Source organism: Halichondria panicea, chromosome 3 (genome assembly GCF_963675165.1).
Source record: "Halichondria panicea chromosome 3, odHalPani1.1, whole genome shotgun sequence".
Classification (NCBI taxonomy): domain Eukaryota; kingdom Metazoa; phylum Porifera; class Demospongiae; order Suberitida; family Halichondriidae; genus Halichondria; species Halichondria panicea.
In genome coordinates this window covers 7,403,696-7,423,102 of record NC_087379.1, presented here as the reverse complement: position 1 = coordinate 7,423,102, position 19,407 = coordinate 7,403,696, and the positions used below count along the sequence as shown (strand labels likewise).

Below are 19,407 nucleotides of genomic sequence, written 5' to 3'. Positions count from 1 at the left end.
TATACTGTGTAGGCTTCCACCCCCTCATACCATATGGCATAATTAACTGCTAATAACATTTCTATAGCACTGTATACAAAAAATAAACCAAGTAATGAAGTACACATAATTATAGGTCATGTTCTGTGACTTTGTTTGAGGTATGGCTGTGACCATGACACAACAACTTTCCTCTTACCAGAGAAGGGCTAGGCCGGCTGTGTGCATGTGCATTAGGGTCATCATTACTACCATGGTAACAGCAGCAATTAACATAAAAATGCACACGAGCCGAAACAATTAACAGTGAACAAGTAGCCAACATACAAATTATTTGCCATTCGATCAAAAAACACTGTTTTGACTTGTACCACATAAAAATAATACTTGCACATTATACGTATATACACATGCACTGGTCTCACTTTAAGTGATGTCAATATCTAATAGAGCAAAGAGCTGGTTACATTGTTTGTAGTGTCACCTTTCTCCTCCAGTTTTGGGGTGAAGTTCTCTGGAGGAAAGTGTTTGAGAGCGAGCATGTCAGTGGTGCTCGAGTTGAAGGTGTTCTTGAGTAGAGGGTCAGCCCCTAGTCTGATAGACACGCCACTGTCGCCAGGTCTTGTCTTTGAGCAGCTCGATGGAGGACACTGTGTGTGTGTATGTGTGTGTGTGTGTGTGTGTGTGTGTGTGTGTGTGACTGTGTGTGACTGTGTGTGTGTGTGTGTGTGTGTGTGTGTGTGTGTGTGTGTGTGTGTGTGTGTGTGTGTGTGTGTGGGCATTGTGGCTGTTGTCAGGAGTATTCATGCATTCCTAGTATCGTCCCATGTGTCAACCATATCAGAGCAATGAATTTTATTACTGAATCAAAGAAGGCATGTGACTATACTACATGTACATGTCAAAGAGCCTATATGCGTAAAAGTAGCCTCCTTCACAAGACCTCAACATCTTCAGTGCGGCCTGGAATCGAGGCTAATGTAAAAGTAGAAGTACAAAACAGTCAGAAATGGCAGCCAACAACCACCAACAAGCTGACAAGAGGATAATAGGATTCGATTGTTAGTTTGTGGAACCTCCACCAGAACGATACGTCCAGTCAGAGTGTCCAGTTTGTCTCCAGATCATTCGAGAGCCCCACCAGGTCACATGCTGTGGAAAGAAGTTTTGCAAAGCTTGTATTGAGCACATCAAAGCAATTAAAAAGCCGTGCCCAACTTGCAACGAGCAATTCAGTTCAAGTTTTGCCGATAAAAGTTTGAAACAATCGCTCTCCAGTTTGAAAGTTCGTTGTAGCCACCAGAAAGACGGGTGTGAGTGGACGGGGGAACTGAGACAGCTTGATGAGTACCTCAACACAGATCCACAGCCAGAGAAACAACTCGATGGATGTCAGTTTGTGGAGATCAATTGCATCTATAATTGCGGGAACCATCAGCAGCGAAGGTACATTCAAGTCCACCAAATTAAGGAATGCCCCAAACGATCATTCAGTTGTGAGCACTGCCATGATTACAAGTCTACCTATGATGATGTCACCAACAACCACTGGCCTGTGTTTGGGTCCTTCCCTGTCCCCTGCCCTAACCAGTGTCGTTTAACTATCCAACGTCAGAATATAGACAGCCATGTTGCCGATGAGTGCCCCCTGATCACCATCAACTGTGATTTCCACCACGTAGGCTGTGCTGTGAAACTCCCTCAACAAGACATGCCAGAACACCTGAGAGAGAACCTACTCACACACATCTCTCTATTAGCCTCCAGTCATGCCAAGCAACAAGCTGAGACTACACAACAAAGAGAAAAAATCACCAAGCAACAAGCTGACATTGCTACTTTAGTAGAAGAGAATATACAGCTAAGAACGAAAAATGCCGAATTGGCGCCATTGCAATATATGCTCACCGTGAACTCCGAACCGCTCGATGCTCCTGTCCTTACAATGATCAACTTCCAACAGCAAAAGAGAGATGACGATGTTTGGCACTCCCCTCCAGTCTACACCCACCATCAGGGCTACAAGATCTGTCTCAGAGTGGATGCTAATGGCTGGGGCACTGGTAAAGGAACACACGTCTCTGTGGGTGTGTACTTCATGAGAGGAGAGTTTGACAATTCTTTGAAATGGCCGTTTCGTGGAGTGATTTCAGTACAACTACTGGACCAGGTCGATGGCAAGAATCATGAAACAGGCAAAACCACCTATGATAACAGAACACCTAACACGAGTTGTGCCAGAGTGAGGGAGGGAGAGAGGAGAGTGGGGCGGGGAATAGCAAGGTTCATTGCTCACACTGAACTGGAGCCCAAGTATTTACAAAATGACACCCTTCTCTTCCAAATACACAAAGTAGAACTGAAGTAGTTGCTTAATTAGAAAAGTGATAATTACGTACAGTATACACACAAACAAACCGTAGACATAAGTATTATCTGTGTACTGATTGCAATTGTATTTGTTTGGACAACATGTACCGTACTGGCGCGTTACTAAGCGCTGGCTACAATGAATGTTATATTATTATACTTATGCACTCAACCTATAATTATGATTATTCTATATTGTTGCCCAGTGACTGGGCAGATCAAAGCAATCCAGTCCTCAGTATATGGCATGTTGCATCACTGCCATGGCTACCATATATTGCACTGCATTATATGGCATAATGCACTGGATTATATGCACTTGCACTGTGTGTAAATGCAGTAAGAGATATCCATTTGGGACTTATGCCCCCCCCCCATTCCACACAATACTCAGTTGGTCCCTTTTATAGGCTACTAGGGCATACGTATTCATATACGCAGGCGCCTCGCGGGAAGCTCGGATTGAAATTTATAATGAAGAAGGTGAATAATCATATGAAATTTTTGAAGAACATAATAGTTCAAATAATGTGGAAAAGGATAAAATAAAGAGAATAGCTTGTAAGAATTGTTAGTTACGGGAAACATTACTAATGATTTTGTTCGGAGTGCTACTGAGTAGAATTTATGAGCTGACCTTTGTTCATCCGACTGCTGCCGCCTAGCTGTGGCTCTTCGGTCTCTGTCCTGTTGTCTGTTTCTCTCTAGCTGCTCTGTAGAGAGAGCTGCACGCCGGTTTGCACTACAAGAGCGGGTGTTCATAGCTAGCTAGCTAGCTAGATCTAGCTTGTACGGTACGGTATGCCACGCTCATTGCAATGGCCACGCCCTAGCGCATCGTTTTCTTCTTTATTGACTCGTACTGCCCCCCCGGGGGAGCCCAACCCACATCCGTTGCAGACATATATACAAATATATCCACATGGGCCAGAATCAGGTAGTACGATTATTCGCCTCGCTTCCCGCTCGGCAACTACCTTTACAACTACTAGTGGGAAGAAAACCTAAAAAAATTACTATGGAATTCAGCAAAACTAATGAATACACTAAATTCCTTCAAAAAACATGTCTTTTATTACGATTTATATGACCAGTCAGACGAGTTTAACGTCATTGGGCAACAAGTTACTTATTGCAGGCGCCCTCGTGCAACATGCCATATATTGCACTGGAGCAATATATGGCATGTTGCACTCTGGCTGGGTAATAACTAATACTCATTACAGTACATTATATAGTTCCTTTGTTGGCGCTTATTCGCTTACACTGAGAAAAATAGGAAAGAGCTAAATCAATCCAACGCATAGCTTCAATACAATGTTGTGCAACTCTACCTCTTATATAGCACGCCTTCACCTGTGTCTTGCGTGTTGCTATGGCAGCAGTGATGACACTTGGCTCTATCCTAGTGAGTAGTTCTGGTGTGAGGTGCTCCAGAGTGTCCGGAGGGAGGGAACCATCACCAGAGAGAGACACTAAATCATCCTCTTCACCACCTCACTGGACTCAGGCTGTGGGGGGGGGGGGGGGTGAAGAGATGGTGTTGGTTACCAGTGTCTGTTGGCAATGAACCTGGGGGGAGGGTGCTCACCATGTCTTCTAATTTGGGAGACACCTTTCTCCCCTGTACGACCTACTCCTCACGGATTGCCTGATACTGGCACATATCGTCGAGAAGAGATGGAGCTGTGTCTAGGGTTGTCTCTGTCATTATTTTTGTGCACCTGGGGGTGAGGGTGCTCACCTTATCCGTGAGGGTCAGCCCCTAGTCTGATTAGACACACCACTGTCGCCAGGTCTTGTCTCTGAGCAGCTCGATGGAGGGCACTGTGTGTGTGTGTGTGTGTGTGTGTCCAACCTGACCACTATACCAAATATGGGTTGGAAGGCATGTGACTACCCACACAAATATTCCCTGTCAAAGAGCCTACAAGCTACATGTAGGCTTTAAAAACTGCTAGAAATGGCAGCCAACAACCAGCAACAAGCTGACAAGAGAATAATAGGATTCGATTGTGAGTTTGTGGAACCTCCACCAGAACGATACGTCCAGTCAGAGTGTCCAGTTTGTCTCCAGATCATTCGAGAGCCCCACCAGGTCACATGCTGTGGAAAGAAGTTTTGCAAAGCTTGTATTGAACACATCAAAGCAATTCAAAAGCCATGCCCAACTTGCAATGAAGAGGAGTTTTCCAATTTCCCTGACAAAGGTTTGAAACAATCGCTCTACGATTTGAAAGTTCGATGTAGCCACCAGAAAGACGGGTGTGAGTGGATGAAGGAACTGAGACAGCTTGATGAGCACCTCAACACAGATCCACAGCCAGAGAAACAACTCGATGGATGTCAGTTTGTCGAGATCGATTGCATCTATAATTGCGGGAACCATCAGCAGCGAAGGTACATTCAAAAACACCAAATTAAGGATTGCCCCAAACGTCCATTCGGTTGTGAGCATTGCCATGATTACAAGTCTACCTATGATGATGTCACCAACAACCACTGGCCTGTGTGTGGGTCCTTCCCTGTCCCCTGCCCTAACCAGTGTGGTTCAACTATCCAGCGTCAGAATATAAACAGCCATGTTGCCGATGAGTGCCCCCTGACCACCATCAACTGTGACTTCCACCACGTAGGCTGTGCTGTGAAACTCCCTCGACAAGACATGCCAGAACACCTGAGAGAGAACCTACTCACACACATCTCTCTATTAGCCACCAGTCATGCCAAGCAACAAGACAAAATAGCAAACTTGGTAGATGAAAATTATAAACAACAAAAGTCTTATAAGACGAGCTTAACTGCACTACAAACCAAAGTTATCACTTTAGAGGAAGAAAAACAATTATTGACTACTAATGGAGGCAAGCAACAAGTTCAGCCTGCACCATGTACCACCATACCTCTTGGTCCCCCTGTCCTTACAATGACCAACTTCCAACAGCACAAGAGAGATGACGATGAGTGGCTCTCCCCTCCAGTCTACACCCACCATCCGGGCTACAAGATCTGTCTTAAAGTGTACGCTAACGGCTACGGTACTAGTAAAGGAACACACGTCACTGTGGGTGTGTTCTTCATGAGAGGAGAGTTTGACGATTCTCTGAAATGGCCATTTCGTGGTGTGATTTCATATCAACTACTGGACCAGGTCAATGGCAAGGATCATGAAATAGACATAAGTATCTATGATGACTATATGCTTAACGAGTACTGTACCAGAGTGACAGAGGGAGAGAGATCAAAAAGGGGTTGGGGAAAGCAAAAGTTCATTGCTCACTCTGAACTGGAGCCCAAGTATTTACGAAACGACACGCTTCTCTTCCAAATACACAAAGTAGAACTGAAGTAGTTGCTTAATTAGAAGAGTGATAATTACGTACAGTATACACACAAACAAACCGTAGACATAAGTATTATCTGTGTACTGATTGCAATTGTATTTGTTTGGACTACATGTACCGTACTGGCGCGTTACTAAGCGCTGGCTACAATGAATATTATAATAAATACTTGTGGGTTAAGCGCACTCTTAACCTGTAATTATGTTATATTCTATATAATTACAGCACATTATATAGTTCCTTTGTTGGCGCTTATTCGCTTAATTTACACTGAGAAAAATAGGAAAGAGTTAAATCAATCCAACGCATAGCTTCAATACAATGTTATGCAACTATATCTCTTATAGCACGCCTTCACCTGTGTCTTGCGTGTTGCTATGGCAGCAGTGATGAGACTTGGCTCTATCCTAGTGAGTAGTTCTGGTGTGAGGTGCTCCAGAGTGTCCGGAGGGAGGGAACCATCACCAGAGAGAGATACTATCATCCTCTTCACCACCTCACTGGACTCAGGCTGTGTGGGGGGGGAGTGAAGAGATGGTGTTGGTTACCAGTGTCTGTAGACAATGAGCCTGGGGGGGAGGGTGCTCACTTTGTCTGCTGGTTTTGGAGACACCTTTTTTCCCTGTACGACCTACTCCTCACGGATTACCTGATACTGGTACATATCTCCGAGAAGAGATGGAGTTGTGTCTAGGGTTGTCTCTGTAATTATTTTTGTGCACTTTATATTGTGTTACTAAGACAGTGGTATGTTGCTACGCCCTCGGGATATAAACTAGTTATAACACGTGCACTTGGGATGCATGGCATATATTGCACTCAGCCCTCGTGCTTCAGTGCAATATATGTCAAACATCCCGAGTGCCCGTGTTATAACTATAACAAATTATACGGCAAGCCAAACAAATAATGCCATTTTTTCTTGACAGTGAACAACCATCACAACCTACATGTAAGTAGCTAACATACGGCCATTTGGTCATAAAGACAACTAAACTACACTACTGTAGCACACAACCATGAAAGCATTCCCTAACCTGTCTCCCGAGGGAAGAGACAGCAACCAATGTACAGGTACTGGAGGAGCACTTGCACCACCTTACCATACAGTCAGAGTCAGTGTAGGCAGTGGAATCTGTGGGAGGGAGGGAGGGAGTGGTCTATGCGTGTATATGCAGTGGTGTTCAGATTTGATGCTTCACAAGGGATCAGTACAGTGTACCATGCATGGTCTCAAGGTTTCTCAAACACACAGTATATGCAGTATTCAATATTCTAGTAGCCATGGACAGAGGTAGTGCAATCAGCATTAAACAACCAACCTCCTTGTTTCTAGATTCCACCCATAGTTCAGAGTCTAGCATGGACTTGAACACGGGGCTTTGGGCACAGAGAACCAGTCTGTGTGCATGGAATCGGGACCCGTCCTCTAATATCAGTTCCACGTCACTCAGACTTGGACTATTGATGTATGCCGCCAGGTCAAACGGTGGCTCTGCAAGGAGGCAGGAAAGGGAGAAATGAGGTTATGTACGTACAGCAGGGTGTCATACAGGATTTTGAAGTAGAGGGGGGAAATGAGAAAAGTAACCAGAAAATTTTGCAAAAAAACGTCAACTGTTATTTCAATACCCAGCTATGAACACTCAGTCATCATTGAAAGGGTGGGGAAATTGGAGCTAGAGGGGATGACACCATGTACAGCACATAATCAATTAGATCAGCAGTACGTACACATAACATTAATACTTGCACAATGATCAATACACATGCATGCACTGCATGGGGTGAAGTTCATTGGAGGAAAGTGTTTGAGAGCGAGCATTGTCAGCGTGTGTGTGTGTGTGTGCATGCTATTATGTCCACAAACTGAGCCATTATAGTAACTACACCTAATATGGGTTAGCTAGAAGACATGTGACTACTGGGAAAGCGTGAATAACAAGTCACTGACGATATTCATTATCATGCAGAGGAGGCGACACACCCTGTTTAGTTACAAGAAAATACAAGACAAGTGAATAAGAGATGGCAGCACTGAACCCCAACAACCAGCAACAAGCTGACAAGAGAATAATAGGATTTGATTGTGAGTTTGTGGAACCTCCACCAGAACGGTTCGTCCAATCAGAGTGTCCAGTTTGTCTCCAGATCATTCGAGAGCCTCACCAGGTCACATGCTGTGGAAATAAGTTTTGCAAAGCTTGTATTGAACACATCAAAGCTAATAAAAATTTGTGCCCAACCTGCAACGAGAACATTTCAAGCTTTCCCGACAAAGGTTTGAAACGATCGCTCTACAGCTTGAAAGTTCAGTGTAGCCACCAGAAAGACGGGTGTGAGTGGACGGGGGAACTGAGACAGCTTGATGAGCACCTTAACACAGATCCACAGCCAGAGAAACAACTCAATGGTTGTCAGTTTGTCGCGATTGATTGCATCTATAACTGCGGGAACCATCAGCAGCGAAGGTACGTTCAAAACCATCAAATTAAGGATTGCACCAAACGTCCATTCGATTGTGAGCACTGCCGTGATTACAAGTCTACCTACGATGATGTCACCAACAACCACTGGCCTGTGTGTGCGTCCTTCCCTGTCCCCTGCCCTAACCAGTGTGGTTCAACTATCCAACGTCAGAATATAGACAGCCATGTTGTCGATGGGTGCCCCCTGACTACCATCAACTGTGACTTGCATCATGTAGGCTGTGCTGTGAAAATCCCTCGACAAGACATGCCAGAACACCAGAGAGAGAACCTACTCACACACATCTCTCTATTGGCCTCCAGTCATGCCAAGCAACAAACTGAAATTAAAAACTTGGTTGATGAAAATAGAATATTACAACTAGGCAGATCGTTTGACAGTAAAATAGCTGCACTAAAAATCAAAGTTGAGCAACAGAACACTACTAGTAATGCCGAGATTAGATCTTCTAAAACGAACTTAACTGCACTACAAACCAAAGTTACCGCACTAGAAGAAGGAAGTATGTTTCTCGCTTCCGAGCAAAACGCTGACATTGCTACTTTAGTTGAGGAGAATAAACAGCTAAGGATGAAAATTACTGAATTGGCACCATTGCAACAAATGCTCACCGTGAACTCTAGATTTCTTGGTCCCCCTGTCCTTACAATGACCAATTACCAACAGCATAAGAGAGATGACGACCAATGGCACTCCCCTCCAGTCTACACCCACCATCAGGGCTACAAGATCTGTCTCAGAGTGGACGTTAACGGCATAGGCACTGGTAAAGGAACACACGTCTCTGTGTTTGTGTGCTTCATGAGAGGAGAGTTTGACGATTCATTGAAATGGCCGTTTCGTGGTGTGATTTCATATCAACTACTAAACCAGGTCGATGGCAAGGATCATAAAACATACACAATCACCTATGATGATAAAATACCTAACACGTACTGTACCAGAGTGACAGAGGGAGAGAGGGGAGAGGGGTGGGGACACCCACAGTTCTTTGCTCACACTAAACTGGAGCCCAAGTATTTACAAAACGACACCCTTCTCTTCCAAATACACAAAGTGAACTGAAGTAGTTGCTTAATTAGAAGAGTGATGATCACGTATACACACAAACAAACCGTAGACATAAGTATTATCTGTGTACTGATTGCAATTGTATTTGTTTGGACTACATGTACCGTACTGGCGCGTTACTAAGCGCTGCTACTACATGTATATATTTTATGGGTTAAGCGCACTCTGTATGTTATCGAACTACAAAAACACAAAAAAAAGGGAGAGAGATCAAAGAACGGGTGGGGACAACAAAAGCTCATTGCTCACACTGAACTGGAGCCCAAGTATTTACGAAACGACACCCTTCTCTTCCAAATACACAAAGTAGAACTGATGTGAAACGTTGCTAGGATTGGCCAGGATAAGCACGAAAAGCGTAGAAACAAGACAACGGTGAGTGTAATCCGTTAGCTACAGCCTTCAATAATCAACAGATACATTATTTACACTGAGAAAAATAGGAAGGAGCTAAATTGGCCTATGATCAATCCAACGCAATACAATGTTGTGCAACTATATACCTCTTATAGTACCTCATCTGTGTCTTGCGTGTTGCTATGGCAGCAGTGATGAGACTTGGCTCTATCCTACTGAGTAGTTCTGGTGTGAGTTGCTCCAGAGTGTCCGGAGGGAGGGAACTATCACCAGGGAGATACACTATCATCCTCTTCACCACCTCACTGGACTCAGGCTGTGTGGGGGGGGGGGTGAAGGAAGTTATAGGCAGTAGGTGTACAGTATAGTGTCACATAGTCTTGCAAGCCAGCCGTTACAAGTCTGGTCCACGAGACTAGTAGGGGGGGGGGGGGGGGGGGGGGGCTCACTTTGTTTGCTGGTTTTGGAGACACCTTTCTCCCCTGTACAACCTTCTCCTCATGGATTGCCAACATCGCCAGCAAGGTTTCAGTGGCTTACATCTGGAGGAGTTGTGGAGGAGGAAGATACTCAGCATCATTCTGGTCTTCTAGCTCTGGTGAGTGGAGCTCCAACACAGCAGTCTAAAACCATTCCTTCACATGTCACATGACTGAGTGGGTAATATGCTCTGCATTGAATAGGCCACAAGGGAATTACTACACTGTATTAGGAGGATACCATCTCCTTCTACTAACATGTACATTCTGCACTTGTACCATGATGTGCTCTGACACTAAGGAATATCCATTGAAACTCTCAGGATACTCCAGGGTACAAACCCCATGTACCCTGCTAGGGTGTACATTCATGTACCCTAGGGTACATTGGCTGTGGTCAGCCTAAAGCCCACCCTCCACCCTTAAGAAACCACAAATTCATGAAACAATGAACAGCATGTAACGCACATGGAGGAATGATTGCTGTGAAAATATAAAACGATGGAAACGGCAACTGGTTATAAATATCAGTCTATGATGGTTCAGGATCTTGTGAGGCTGGGTCTTGTCATCGGGTTAGACCAGGACACAACGATCTTCCTCCTGCCAGAGAAAGGCTACAGAATGGAAAATACAACAAAATATTGATAAAGGCTCACTAGAATCATAGAAATCGATCCTACATACAATGCTTAAATCACGTACTCTATGTACCAGTGCCAGTGTGCATGTGACACCACAATCAAATACAGTGGAACCTCTCTATAACGGACACCTTTGGGGAACAATGTTTTGGCCTTTATACAGAGGTGGCCTTTGTTGAGAGGTTGTTTTGTACACAAACTGTTCATTTGGGACCTGGGTGCCTGGCCGTTATATAGCAACTGGCCTTTATTCGGAGGTGGTTGTTAACAGAGGTTCCACTGTATAGAGCTAATACATATAGTGAGAAGGCTAGAGTTGTTGATTCATGCAAAGACTCCCTTACCTGTCTCCCGTGAGACACCCTGAAGTTGTCTATCATGAGCACGTCCCCCTGCTTCCAGCGATTGAACACAAGGTTCCTCCACACTGTGTCTCTAACGTGGCTCACTGTACGATAAGGTATGGCCGCACCATCGCCATAGCAAGTGTTCATACCAAGGCTCAGTTTAGCCGAGGGTGCTTTCAGTCCGATATAGAAGAAGCTGGCAGCCCACAGGACCCAGGAGTAGAGCAGCTGTTTGAGACCTCCCAGGCGCTGGTACACACGGTAGGGCTCGTCATAATACATGGTCCAATGAAATACCTGATGTGTGTGTGTGTGTGTGTGTGTGGGGGGGGGCGGGTGTGTGTGTGTGTGTGTGGGGGGGGGGTTATAACAGTACTGTTACAGTAACAGTTGATATAAGCTACCATCTCATTGCTAGCACAAACAATTAGATCCACAATTAATAGCTCTGAGTACTATTATGATAGATTGCAGCGTACTTGGAACAAGTATTATTGCCAGACAACAAATTCACTCATGCAAGTGCAAGTATAATTTATAATTTTCATATTTGCATTGCAATAGTGTTTCAAATCGCAATCTAGCTACTGTAAGTGTAGCAGTACTCAAAAACCAACCTAGTAAGCTATACCCAATCATCACCATACCTATTACCAGGAGTTTATGTAGCTCCTGCTATTACCTGATCTATGCATGCAATGATTGTACAATGCCATGGTGATACAGTACTAGCCAGGGCCAAGCGACCATCACTATACATACCATTAAATGATTGAACCACACTTTGTGGCCGGACTGAGGATGCTTCTCTATAGCAGGGACACGGTTCACTATCCTCAGAGAATCATTCTCTCCCCACGAGTGCTCCATTTGGTCCTCTGTCAGTTCCCGCGCAACTTCTTCTCGATTTTTGGTGCCAAACACGGCCTCCCACCCCTTCATCATGGACGGGTCTGTGAAGTAGCTCCTCTGTCGCACATAGTTACGAATATGCATCACCTACAAAACAGCAACAATGCAATCACGTGGTTCATCTGTTTGTGTTAATTTGGTACAATGTATTAATAAATCAGCTGACAGGAAGTTTGTACACACACAAGCACACACAATCACTATCCACATACTCACTCCTTTGTCTTCAAAACTTTGTCGAATTTTCGGATCCATGGTCTCATAGACTTTCTTGTAGTCGGCCAGACAAGTCTCCCCTCCTGCCGAGGTGGGTGCCTCCAGACAGCAGAAGAACAGTCTCCGAGGAGGGGCGGGCAGGAACGCCATCTCAAGGTGTTGGGGGATAGGGTAGTGTGGGGGGAACTCACTGGCCGAGAACACGTACTGTGTGTGTGTGTGTGTGTGGGGGGGGAGGGGCTTAATTACAGAGCACACTATACATGGTACACAACTATTATTGAAGCCACTAGCATACGTAGCTGTTTGTGTGTGGACAAATTGTTTTCTTGGAATGCATATCAAAACACATCATCAATCATGTTTGGCTAACCAGATCAAATTCTAATCATGTGACAACATCACTTTATACGCAAAAACAACGCAAGTCAGTCCAACACTATAACTAATATTAATTTTATGGAATGCACGATTAGAAATTCATTTAGATGGCTCAAAGCAGCTAATAATACATTCATACCCAGTCCAGTTAATTAGCCAACCAGACACATGGAGATGCATGTCAGTATACCTGGGTTCCAAGGATTTGGTTCCTTGGAGAGGTGCCTCTGTACGTGTCACACAGGTCAGGGCTGAACTGCAGTACAGCTTCTTGGAAGTCGATGGCTTCGTTCACATCAAACCCTTGCAATAAGATGGCTCCTATATAACAGATACAATCATTAAACATACAGCTAGAAGTGATTTTATGAGCCAGCAGAGCAACAAGTATACAGCATTTACAAGTTTCCCAGCTGGATGTATATGGTCTACCATGTTCCAGGAGCTTCTGGTCCAGCCAGTCTTTGTTGGCTGCCATCCACTCCTTGAGGAACTGCAGGGATGTATTGCCATCTCTGGGACTGATCTTGAGAGGGAGAGCATCTGTGGAGACGGTCACAGCAGCTATACTAGTCCATGCCATATTGCATGCTGTGGTAGAATCCCATCTAATTGTCTGCACATGCGCAGTAGGCCACAAAGGAATTCTACACTGTGTAGGCTTCCACCCCCTCATACCATATGGCATAATTAACATTTCTAAAGCACTGCATACAAACAAGTAATGTAATGATCTAAGTACACATGCAGTTCAGCTATAATTATAAAGTTATGTTCTGTGACTTTGTTTGAGGTATGGCTGGGACCAGGACACAACAACATTCCTCTTACCAGAGAAGGGCTGTGTGCATGTGCATTAGGGTCATCATTACTACCACGGTAACAGCAGCAATTAACATAAAAATGCATACGAGCCGAAACAATTAACAGTGAACAAGTAGCCAACATACAAATTATTTGCCATTCGATCAAAAAACACTGTTTTGACTTGTACCACATAAAAATAATACTTGCACATCACACGTATAATCAATACATGTGCACTGGTCTCACTTTAAGTGATGCCAATATCTACTAAAGCAAAGAGCTGGTTACATTGTTTGTAGTCTCACCTTTCTCCTCCAGTTTTGGGGTGAAGTTCTTTGGAGGAAAGTGTTTGAGAGCGAGCATGTCAGTGGCTTGAGTTGAAGGTGTTCTTGAGAAGAGGGTCAGCCCCTAGTCTGATTAGACACGCCACTGTTGCTATAGCTAGGTCTTGTCACTGAGCAGCTCGATGGAGGACTGTGTGTGTGCGTGTGTGTTGTCCCGTGTCCACACCAGCCATTATAGTATAACTGCACCTAATATGGGTTAGAAGACATGTGACTACTTGGAAAAGCGTGAATAACAAGTAATAACTGACAATATTCATTATCAGCCTACACACCTTGTTTATAGTTTCAAAAAAATACAAGACAAGCGAATAAGAGATGGCAGCACTGAACCCCAACAACCAGCAACACGCTGACAAGAGAATAATAGGATTCGATTGTGAGTTTGTGAAGCCACCACCTTCGGAATTCGTCCAGTCAGAGTGTCCAGTTTGTCTTCAGATTATCCGAGAGCCCTACCAGGTCACATGCTGTGGAAAGAAGTTTTGCAAAGCTTGTATTGAACATATCAAAGCAATTCAAAAACCGTGCCCAACTTGTAACGAGAAATTTTCAAGTTTTGCCGATAAAGGCTTGAAACAATCGCTCTACAGTTTGAAAGTTCGCTGTAGCCAGCAGAAAAACGGGTGTGAGTGGACGGTGGATTTGAGACAGCTTGATGAGCACCTCAACACAGATCCACAGCCAGAGAAACAACTCGATGGATGTCAGTTTGTCGAGATCGATTGCATCTATAATTGCGGGGACCATCTGCAACGAAGGTACATTCAAAACCATCAAATTAAGGATTGCTCCAAACGTCCATTCGGTTGTGAGCACTGCCATGATTACAAGTCTACCTATGATGATGTCACCAACAACCACTTGCCTGTGTGTGGGTCCTTCCCTGCCCCCTGCCCTAACCAGTGTGGTTCAACTATCCAACGTCAGAATATAGACAACCATGTTGTCGATGAGTGCCCCCTGACCACCATCAACTGTGACTTCAACCACGTAGGCTGTGCTGTGAAACTCCCTCGACAAGATATGCCAAAACACGATAACAATTCCCTCTCAGCACACATGTCCCTACTAGCCACCAGTCATGCCAAGTTAATACTAGAAAACGAAATATCATCAGCCAGACAAAAAGCTGAGTTTAATATTTTAGTCGAAGAGAATAAACAGTTGAGGATGAAAATTACTGAATTGGCGCCATTACAACAAATGCTCACCGTGAACTCCAAATCTCTTGGTGCCCCTGTCCTTACAATGACCAACTTCCAACAGCACAAAAGAGATGACGATAGTTGGTACTCCCCTCCAGTCTACACCCACCATCAGAGCTACAAGATCTGTCTTAGAGTGGATGCTAACGGCTGGGGTATTGGTAAAGGAACACACGTCTCTGTGTTTGTGTGCTTAATGAGAGGAGAGTTTGACAATTCTCTGAAATGGCCGTTTCGTGGTGTGATTTCATATCAACTACTGAACCAGGTCAATGGCAAGGATCATAAAACAAACACTGTCACCTATGATGACAAAGTATCTAACGAGTGCTGTACCAGAGTGACAGAGGGAGAGAGGGGAGGGGGGCGGGGACAGCCACAGTTCATTGCTCACACTGAACTGGAGCCCAATTATTTACGAAACGACACCCTTCTCTTCCAAATACACAAAGTAGAACTGAAGTAGTTGCTTAATTAGAAGAGTGATAATTACGTATACACACAAACAAACCGTAGACATAAGTATTATCTGTGTACTGATTGCAATTGTATTTGTTTGGACTACATGTACCGTACTGGCGCGTTACTAAGCGCTGGATACAATAAATGTTATTATAATATTATACTTGTGGGCTAAGCGCATGTTAAAGGGTTAACCAATAATTTATAATTACAGCACATTATACAGTTCCTTTGTTGTCGCTTATTCGCTTATTATTTACACTGAGAAAAATAGGAGAGAGCTAACTCAATCCAAAGCATAGCTTCAATACAATGTTGTGCAACTCTACCTCTTACTTTACCTGTGTCTTGCGTGTTGTTGGCTCTATTCTAGTGAGTAGTTCTGGTGTGAGGTGCTCCAGAGTGTCCGGAGGGAGGGAACCATCACCAGAGACACTATCATCCTCTTCACCACCTCACTGGACTCAGGCTGTGTGGGGGGGGGGTGAAGGAAGTTATAGGCAGTAGGTGTGTACAGTATAGTGTCACATAGTCTCGCAAGCCAGCCGTTACAAGTCTGGTCCACGAGACTAGGGGGGGGGGCTCACTTTGTCAGCTGATTTTGGAGACACCTTTCTTCCCTATACAACCTACTCCTCACGGATTGCCAACATCGCCAGCAAGGTTTCAGTGGCTCACATCTGGAGGAGTTGTGGAGGAGGAAGATGCTCTGCATCGATCATTCTTGTATTTTAGCTCTGGTGAGTGGAGACACTATCATCCTCTTCACCACCTCACTGGACTCAGGCTGTGTGTGGGGGGGGGAAGTTATAGGCAGTAGGTGTGTACAGTGTAGTGTCACATAGTCTTGCAAGCCAGCCGTTACAAGTCTGGTCCACGAGACACCTTTCTTCTCTGTATGACCTTCTCCTCATAGATTGCCAACATCGCCAGCAATTAGGTTTCAGTGGCTCACATCTGGAGGAGTTGTGGAGGAGGAAGATACTCAGCATCATTCTGGTCTTCTAGCTCTGGTGAGTGAAGCTCCAACGTAACACATACTGCAGTCTGAAACCATTCCTTCACATGTCACATGACTGGTGGGTAATATGCTCTGCATTGAATAGGCCATGCTACACTGTATTAGGAGGCTACCATCTCCTTCTACTAACATGTACATAATTATTCTGCACTTGTACCATGATGTGCTCTGACACTAAGGAATATCCATTGAAACTCTCAGGATACTCGAGGGTACAAATCCCATGTACCCTAGGGTACATTGGCTGTGGTCAGCCTAAAGCCCACCCTCCACCCTTAAGAAACCACAAAATTATGAAATAATGAACAGCATGTAACGCACATGGAGGAATCATTGTTGTGAAAATATAAAACGATGGAAACGGCAACTGGTTATAAATATCAGTCTATGATGGTTCAGGATCTTGTGAGGCTGGGTCTTGTCATCGGGTTAGACCAGGACACAACGATCTTCCTCTTGCCAAAGAAAGGCTACAGAATGGAAAATAGAACAAAATATTGATAAAGGCTCACTAGAATCATAGAAATTGATCCTACATACAATGCTTAAATCATGTACTCTATGTACCAGTGTGCATGTGACACCACAATCAAATACAGTGGAACCCCTCTATAACGGACACCTTTGGGGAACAATGTTTTAGCCTTTATACAGAGGTGGCCTTTGTTGAGAGGTTGTTTTGTACACAAACTGTTCATTTGGGACCTGGGTGCCTGGCCGTTATATAGCAGCTGGCCTTTATTCGGAGGTGGTTGTTAACAGAGGTTCCACTGTATAGAGCTAATACATACATGTAGTGAGAAGGCTAGATTTGTTGATTCATGCAAAGACTCCCTTACCCGTCTCCCATGAGAGACCCTGAAGTTGTCTATCATGAGCACGTCCCCCTGCTTCCAGCGATTGAACACAAGGTTCCTCCACACTGTGTCTCTAACATGGCTCACTGTACGATAAGGTATGGCCGCACCATTGCCATAGCAAGTGTTCATACCAAGGCTCAGTTCAGCCGAGGGTGCTTTGAGTCCGATATAGAAGAAGCTGGCAGCCCACAAGAGCAGCTGTTTGAGACCCCCCAGGCGCTGGTACACACGGTAGGGCTCGTCATAATACTGGTCCAATGAAATACCTGATGTTTGTGTGTGTGTGTGTGTGTGTGTGTGTGTGTGTGTGTGTGTGTGTGTGTGTGGGTGTGTGTGTGGGTGTGTGTGTGGGTGTGTATGTGTGTGTGTGTGCATGTGTGTGTGTGTGTGTGTGTGTGTGGGTGTGTGTGTGTGTGTGTGTGTGTGTGTGTGGGTGTGTGGGTGTGTATGTGTGTGTGTGTGCATGTGTGTGTGTGTGTGTGTGTGTGTGTGGGTGTGTGTGTGTGGGGGGGCGGATTATAACAGTACAGTTGATACCATACCCAATCATCACCATACCTATTACCAGGAGTTTATGTAGCTCCTGCTATTACCTGATCTATGCATGCAATGATTGTACAATGCCATGGTGATACAGTACTAGCCAGGGCCAAGCGACCACCGCTATACATACCATTAAATGATTGAACCACACTTTGTGGCCGGGCTGAGGATGTCTCTCTATAGCAGGGACACGGTTCACTATCCTCAGAGAATCATTCTCTCCCCACGAGTGCTCCATTTGGTCCTCCGTCAGTTCCCACGCAACCTCTTCTCGATCTTTGGTGCCAAACACGGCCTCCCACCCATTCATCATGGACGGGTCTGTGAAGTAGCTCCTCTGTCTCACATAGTTACGAATATGCATCACCTACAACACAGCAACAATGCAATCACGTGGTTCATCTGCTTGTTAATTTGTGTAATAATAAATCAGCTGACAGGAAGTTTGTACACCACGTGCACACACAATCACTATCCACACATACTCACTCCTTTGTCTTCAAAACTTTGTCGAATTTTCGGATCCATGGTCTCATAGACTTTCTTGTAGTCGGCCAGACAAGTCTCCCCTCCTGCCGAGGTGGGTGCCTCCAGACAGCAGAAGAACAGTCTCCGAGGAGGGGCGGGCAGGAACGCCATCTCAAGGTGTTGGGGGATGGGGTAGTGTGGGGGGAACTCACTGGCCGAGAACACGTACTGTGTGTGGGGGGAGGGGCTTAATCACAGAGCACAGTACACATGGTACACAACTTTATTGAAGCCACTAGCATACGTAGCTGTTTGTGTGTGGACAAATTGCTTTCTTGGAATGCATATCAAAACACATCATCAATCATGTTTGGCCAAATTCTAATCATGTCACAACATCACTTTATAGGCAAAAACAACGCAAGTCAGTCCAACACTATAACTAATATTTATACAGAATGCACGATTAGAAATTCATTTAGATGGCTCAAAGCAGCTAATAATACATTCATACCCAGTGCAGTTAATCAGCCAACCATTATGGAGATGCATGCCAGTATACCTGGGTTCCAGGGATTTGGTTCCTTGGAGAGGTGCCTCTGTACGTGTCACACAGGTCAGGACTGAACTGCAGTACAGCTTCTTGGAAGTCGATGGCTTCGTTCACATCAAACCCTTGCAATAAGATGGCTCCTGTATATATATAGTAGATACAATCATTAAACATACAGCTAGATGTGATTTTATGAGCCAGCAGAGCAACAAGTATACAGCATTTACAAGTTTCACAGCTGGCTTTATATACAATGGTCTACCATGTTCCAGCAGCTTCTGGTCCAGCCAGTCCTCGTTGGCTGCCATCCACTCCTTGAGGAACTGCAGGGAGGTATTGCCATCTCTGGGACTGATCTTGAGAGGGAGAGTATCCGTGGAGACGGTCACAGCAGCTATACTAGTCAATGCCATATTGCATGTTGTGGTAGAATCCCATCTAATTGTCTGCACATGCGCATTAGGCCACAAAGGAATTCTACACTGTGTAGGCTTCCACCCCCTCATACAGTCAGTGCTGCATGAATACACAGTTACTCTTGCACACACTTT

The 19,407-nt window shown here is 44.8% G+C and overlaps 6 protein-coding genes across 12 annotated transcripts in view; 4 read left to right on the top strand and 2 right to left on the bottom strand.

Annotated features, from left to right (window-relative positions):
• Positions 1-42: 42 nt before the first annotated feature.
• LOC135334081 (dapdiamide synthesis protein DdaC-like) overlaps positions 43-19,407 on the bottom strand; it is a 23,735-nt gene continuing 4,370 nt past the window's right edge. The window contains exons 1-8 of one of the 7 annotated variants that reach the window (XM_064529129.1): positions 14,956-15,094; positions 13,703-13,871; positions 13,023-13,133; positions 12,781-12,911; positions 12,210-12,416; positions 11,844-12,080; positions 11,079-11,378; positions 10,513-10,707 (exon numbers count right to left, since the gene is read on the bottom strand). In XM_064529129.1, coding sequence (XP_064385199.1) covers positions 10,633-10,707; positions 11,079-11,378; positions 11,844-12,080; positions 12,210-12,416; positions 12,781-12,911; positions 13,023-13,133; positions 13,703-13,760 — 1,119 coding nt within the window. In that variant the 5' untranslated portion in view covers positions 13,761-13,871; positions 14,956-15,094 and the 3' untranslated portion in view covers positions 10,513-10,632. Of the gene's footprint in view, positions 189-10,512; positions 10,708-10,785; positions 11,014-11,078; positions 11,379-11,843; positions 12,081-12,209; positions 12,417-12,780; positions 12,912-13,022; positions 13,432-13,702; positions 13,872-14,955; positions 15,095-17,965; positions 18,203-18,324; positions 18,532-18,865; positions 18,997-19,118; positions 19,373-19,407 lie in introns of those variants that run through there. The other 6 variants (XM_064529126.1, XM_064529124.1, XM_064529123.1 and 3 more) reach the window with 6 other exon arrangements.
• LOC135333057 (TNF receptor-associated factor 4-like) lies at positions 520-2,347 on the top strand. Its single transcript, XM_064527988.1, has 2 exons — positions 520-633; positions 1,046-2,347. The coding sequence occupies exons 1-2, from the start codon at positions 520-522 to the stop codon at positions 2,345-2,347; spliced, it is 1,416 nt and encodes a 471-aa protein (XP_064384058.1).
• Positions 4,259-5,804, top strand: LOC135334074 (TNF receptor-associated factor 4-like). The gene has a single exon (XM_064529116.1). The coding sequence runs from the start codon at positions 4,313-4,315 to the stop codon at positions 5,699-5,701; it is 1,389 nt and encodes a 462-aa protein (XP_064385186.1). The 5' UTR covers positions 4,259-4,312; the 3' UTR covers positions 5,702-5,804.
• LOC135334067 (TNF receptor-associated factor 5-like) lies at positions 7,613-9,351 on the top strand. Its single transcript, XM_064529106.1, has one exon. It carries the CDS (start codon positions 7,722-7,724, stop codon positions 9,246-9,248), a length of 1,527 nt encoding a protein of 508 aa, XP_064385176.1. The 5' UTR covers positions 7,613-7,721; the 3' UTR covers positions 9,249-9,351.
• LOC135334078 (TNF receptor-associated factor 4-like) lies at positions 14,060-15,510 on the top strand. The gene has a single exon (XM_064529119.1). The coding sequence runs from the start codon at positions 14,060-14,062 to the stop codon at positions 15,413-15,415; it is 1,356 nt and encodes a 451-aa protein (XP_064385189.1). The 3' UTR covers positions 15,416-15,510.
• LOC135334082 (dapdiamide synthesis protein DdaC-like) overlaps positions 16,738-19,407 on the bottom strand; it is a 19,460-nt gene continuing 16,790 nt past the window's right edge. Inside the window, exon 6 of the mRNA XM_064529131.1 lies at positions 16,738-16,902. Coding sequence (XP_064385201.1) covers positions 16,828-16,902 — 75 coding nt within the window. The 3' untranslated portion in view covers positions 16,738-16,827. The remainder of the gene's footprint in view (positions 16,903-19,407) is intronic.

What these genes read in the sequence shown, in the direction of transcription:
- LOC135333057 (XM_064527988.1), top strand. Translation starts at nt 520, where the DNA reads ATGTCAGTGGTGCTCGAGTTGAAGGTGTTCTTGAGTAGAGGGTCAGCC. An exon ending in AGCTCGATGGAGGACACTGT is followed by an intron (nt 634 to 1,045) that starts GTGTGTGTATGT and finishes TTCGATTGTTAG; the next exon opens with TTTGTGGAACCTCCACCAGA.
- LOC135334074 (XM_064529116.1), top strand. Translation starts at nt 4,313, where the DNA reads ATGGCAGCCAACAACCAGCAACAAGCTGACAAGAGAATAATAGGATTC.
- LOC135334067 (XM_064529106.1), top strand. Translation starts at nt 7,722, where the DNA reads ATGGCAGCACTGAACCCCAACAACCAGCAACAAGCTGACAAGAGAATA.
- LOC135334078 (XM_064529119.1), top strand. Translation starts at nt 14,060, where the DNA reads ATGGCAGCACTGAACCCCAACAACCAGCAACACGCTGACAAGAGAATA.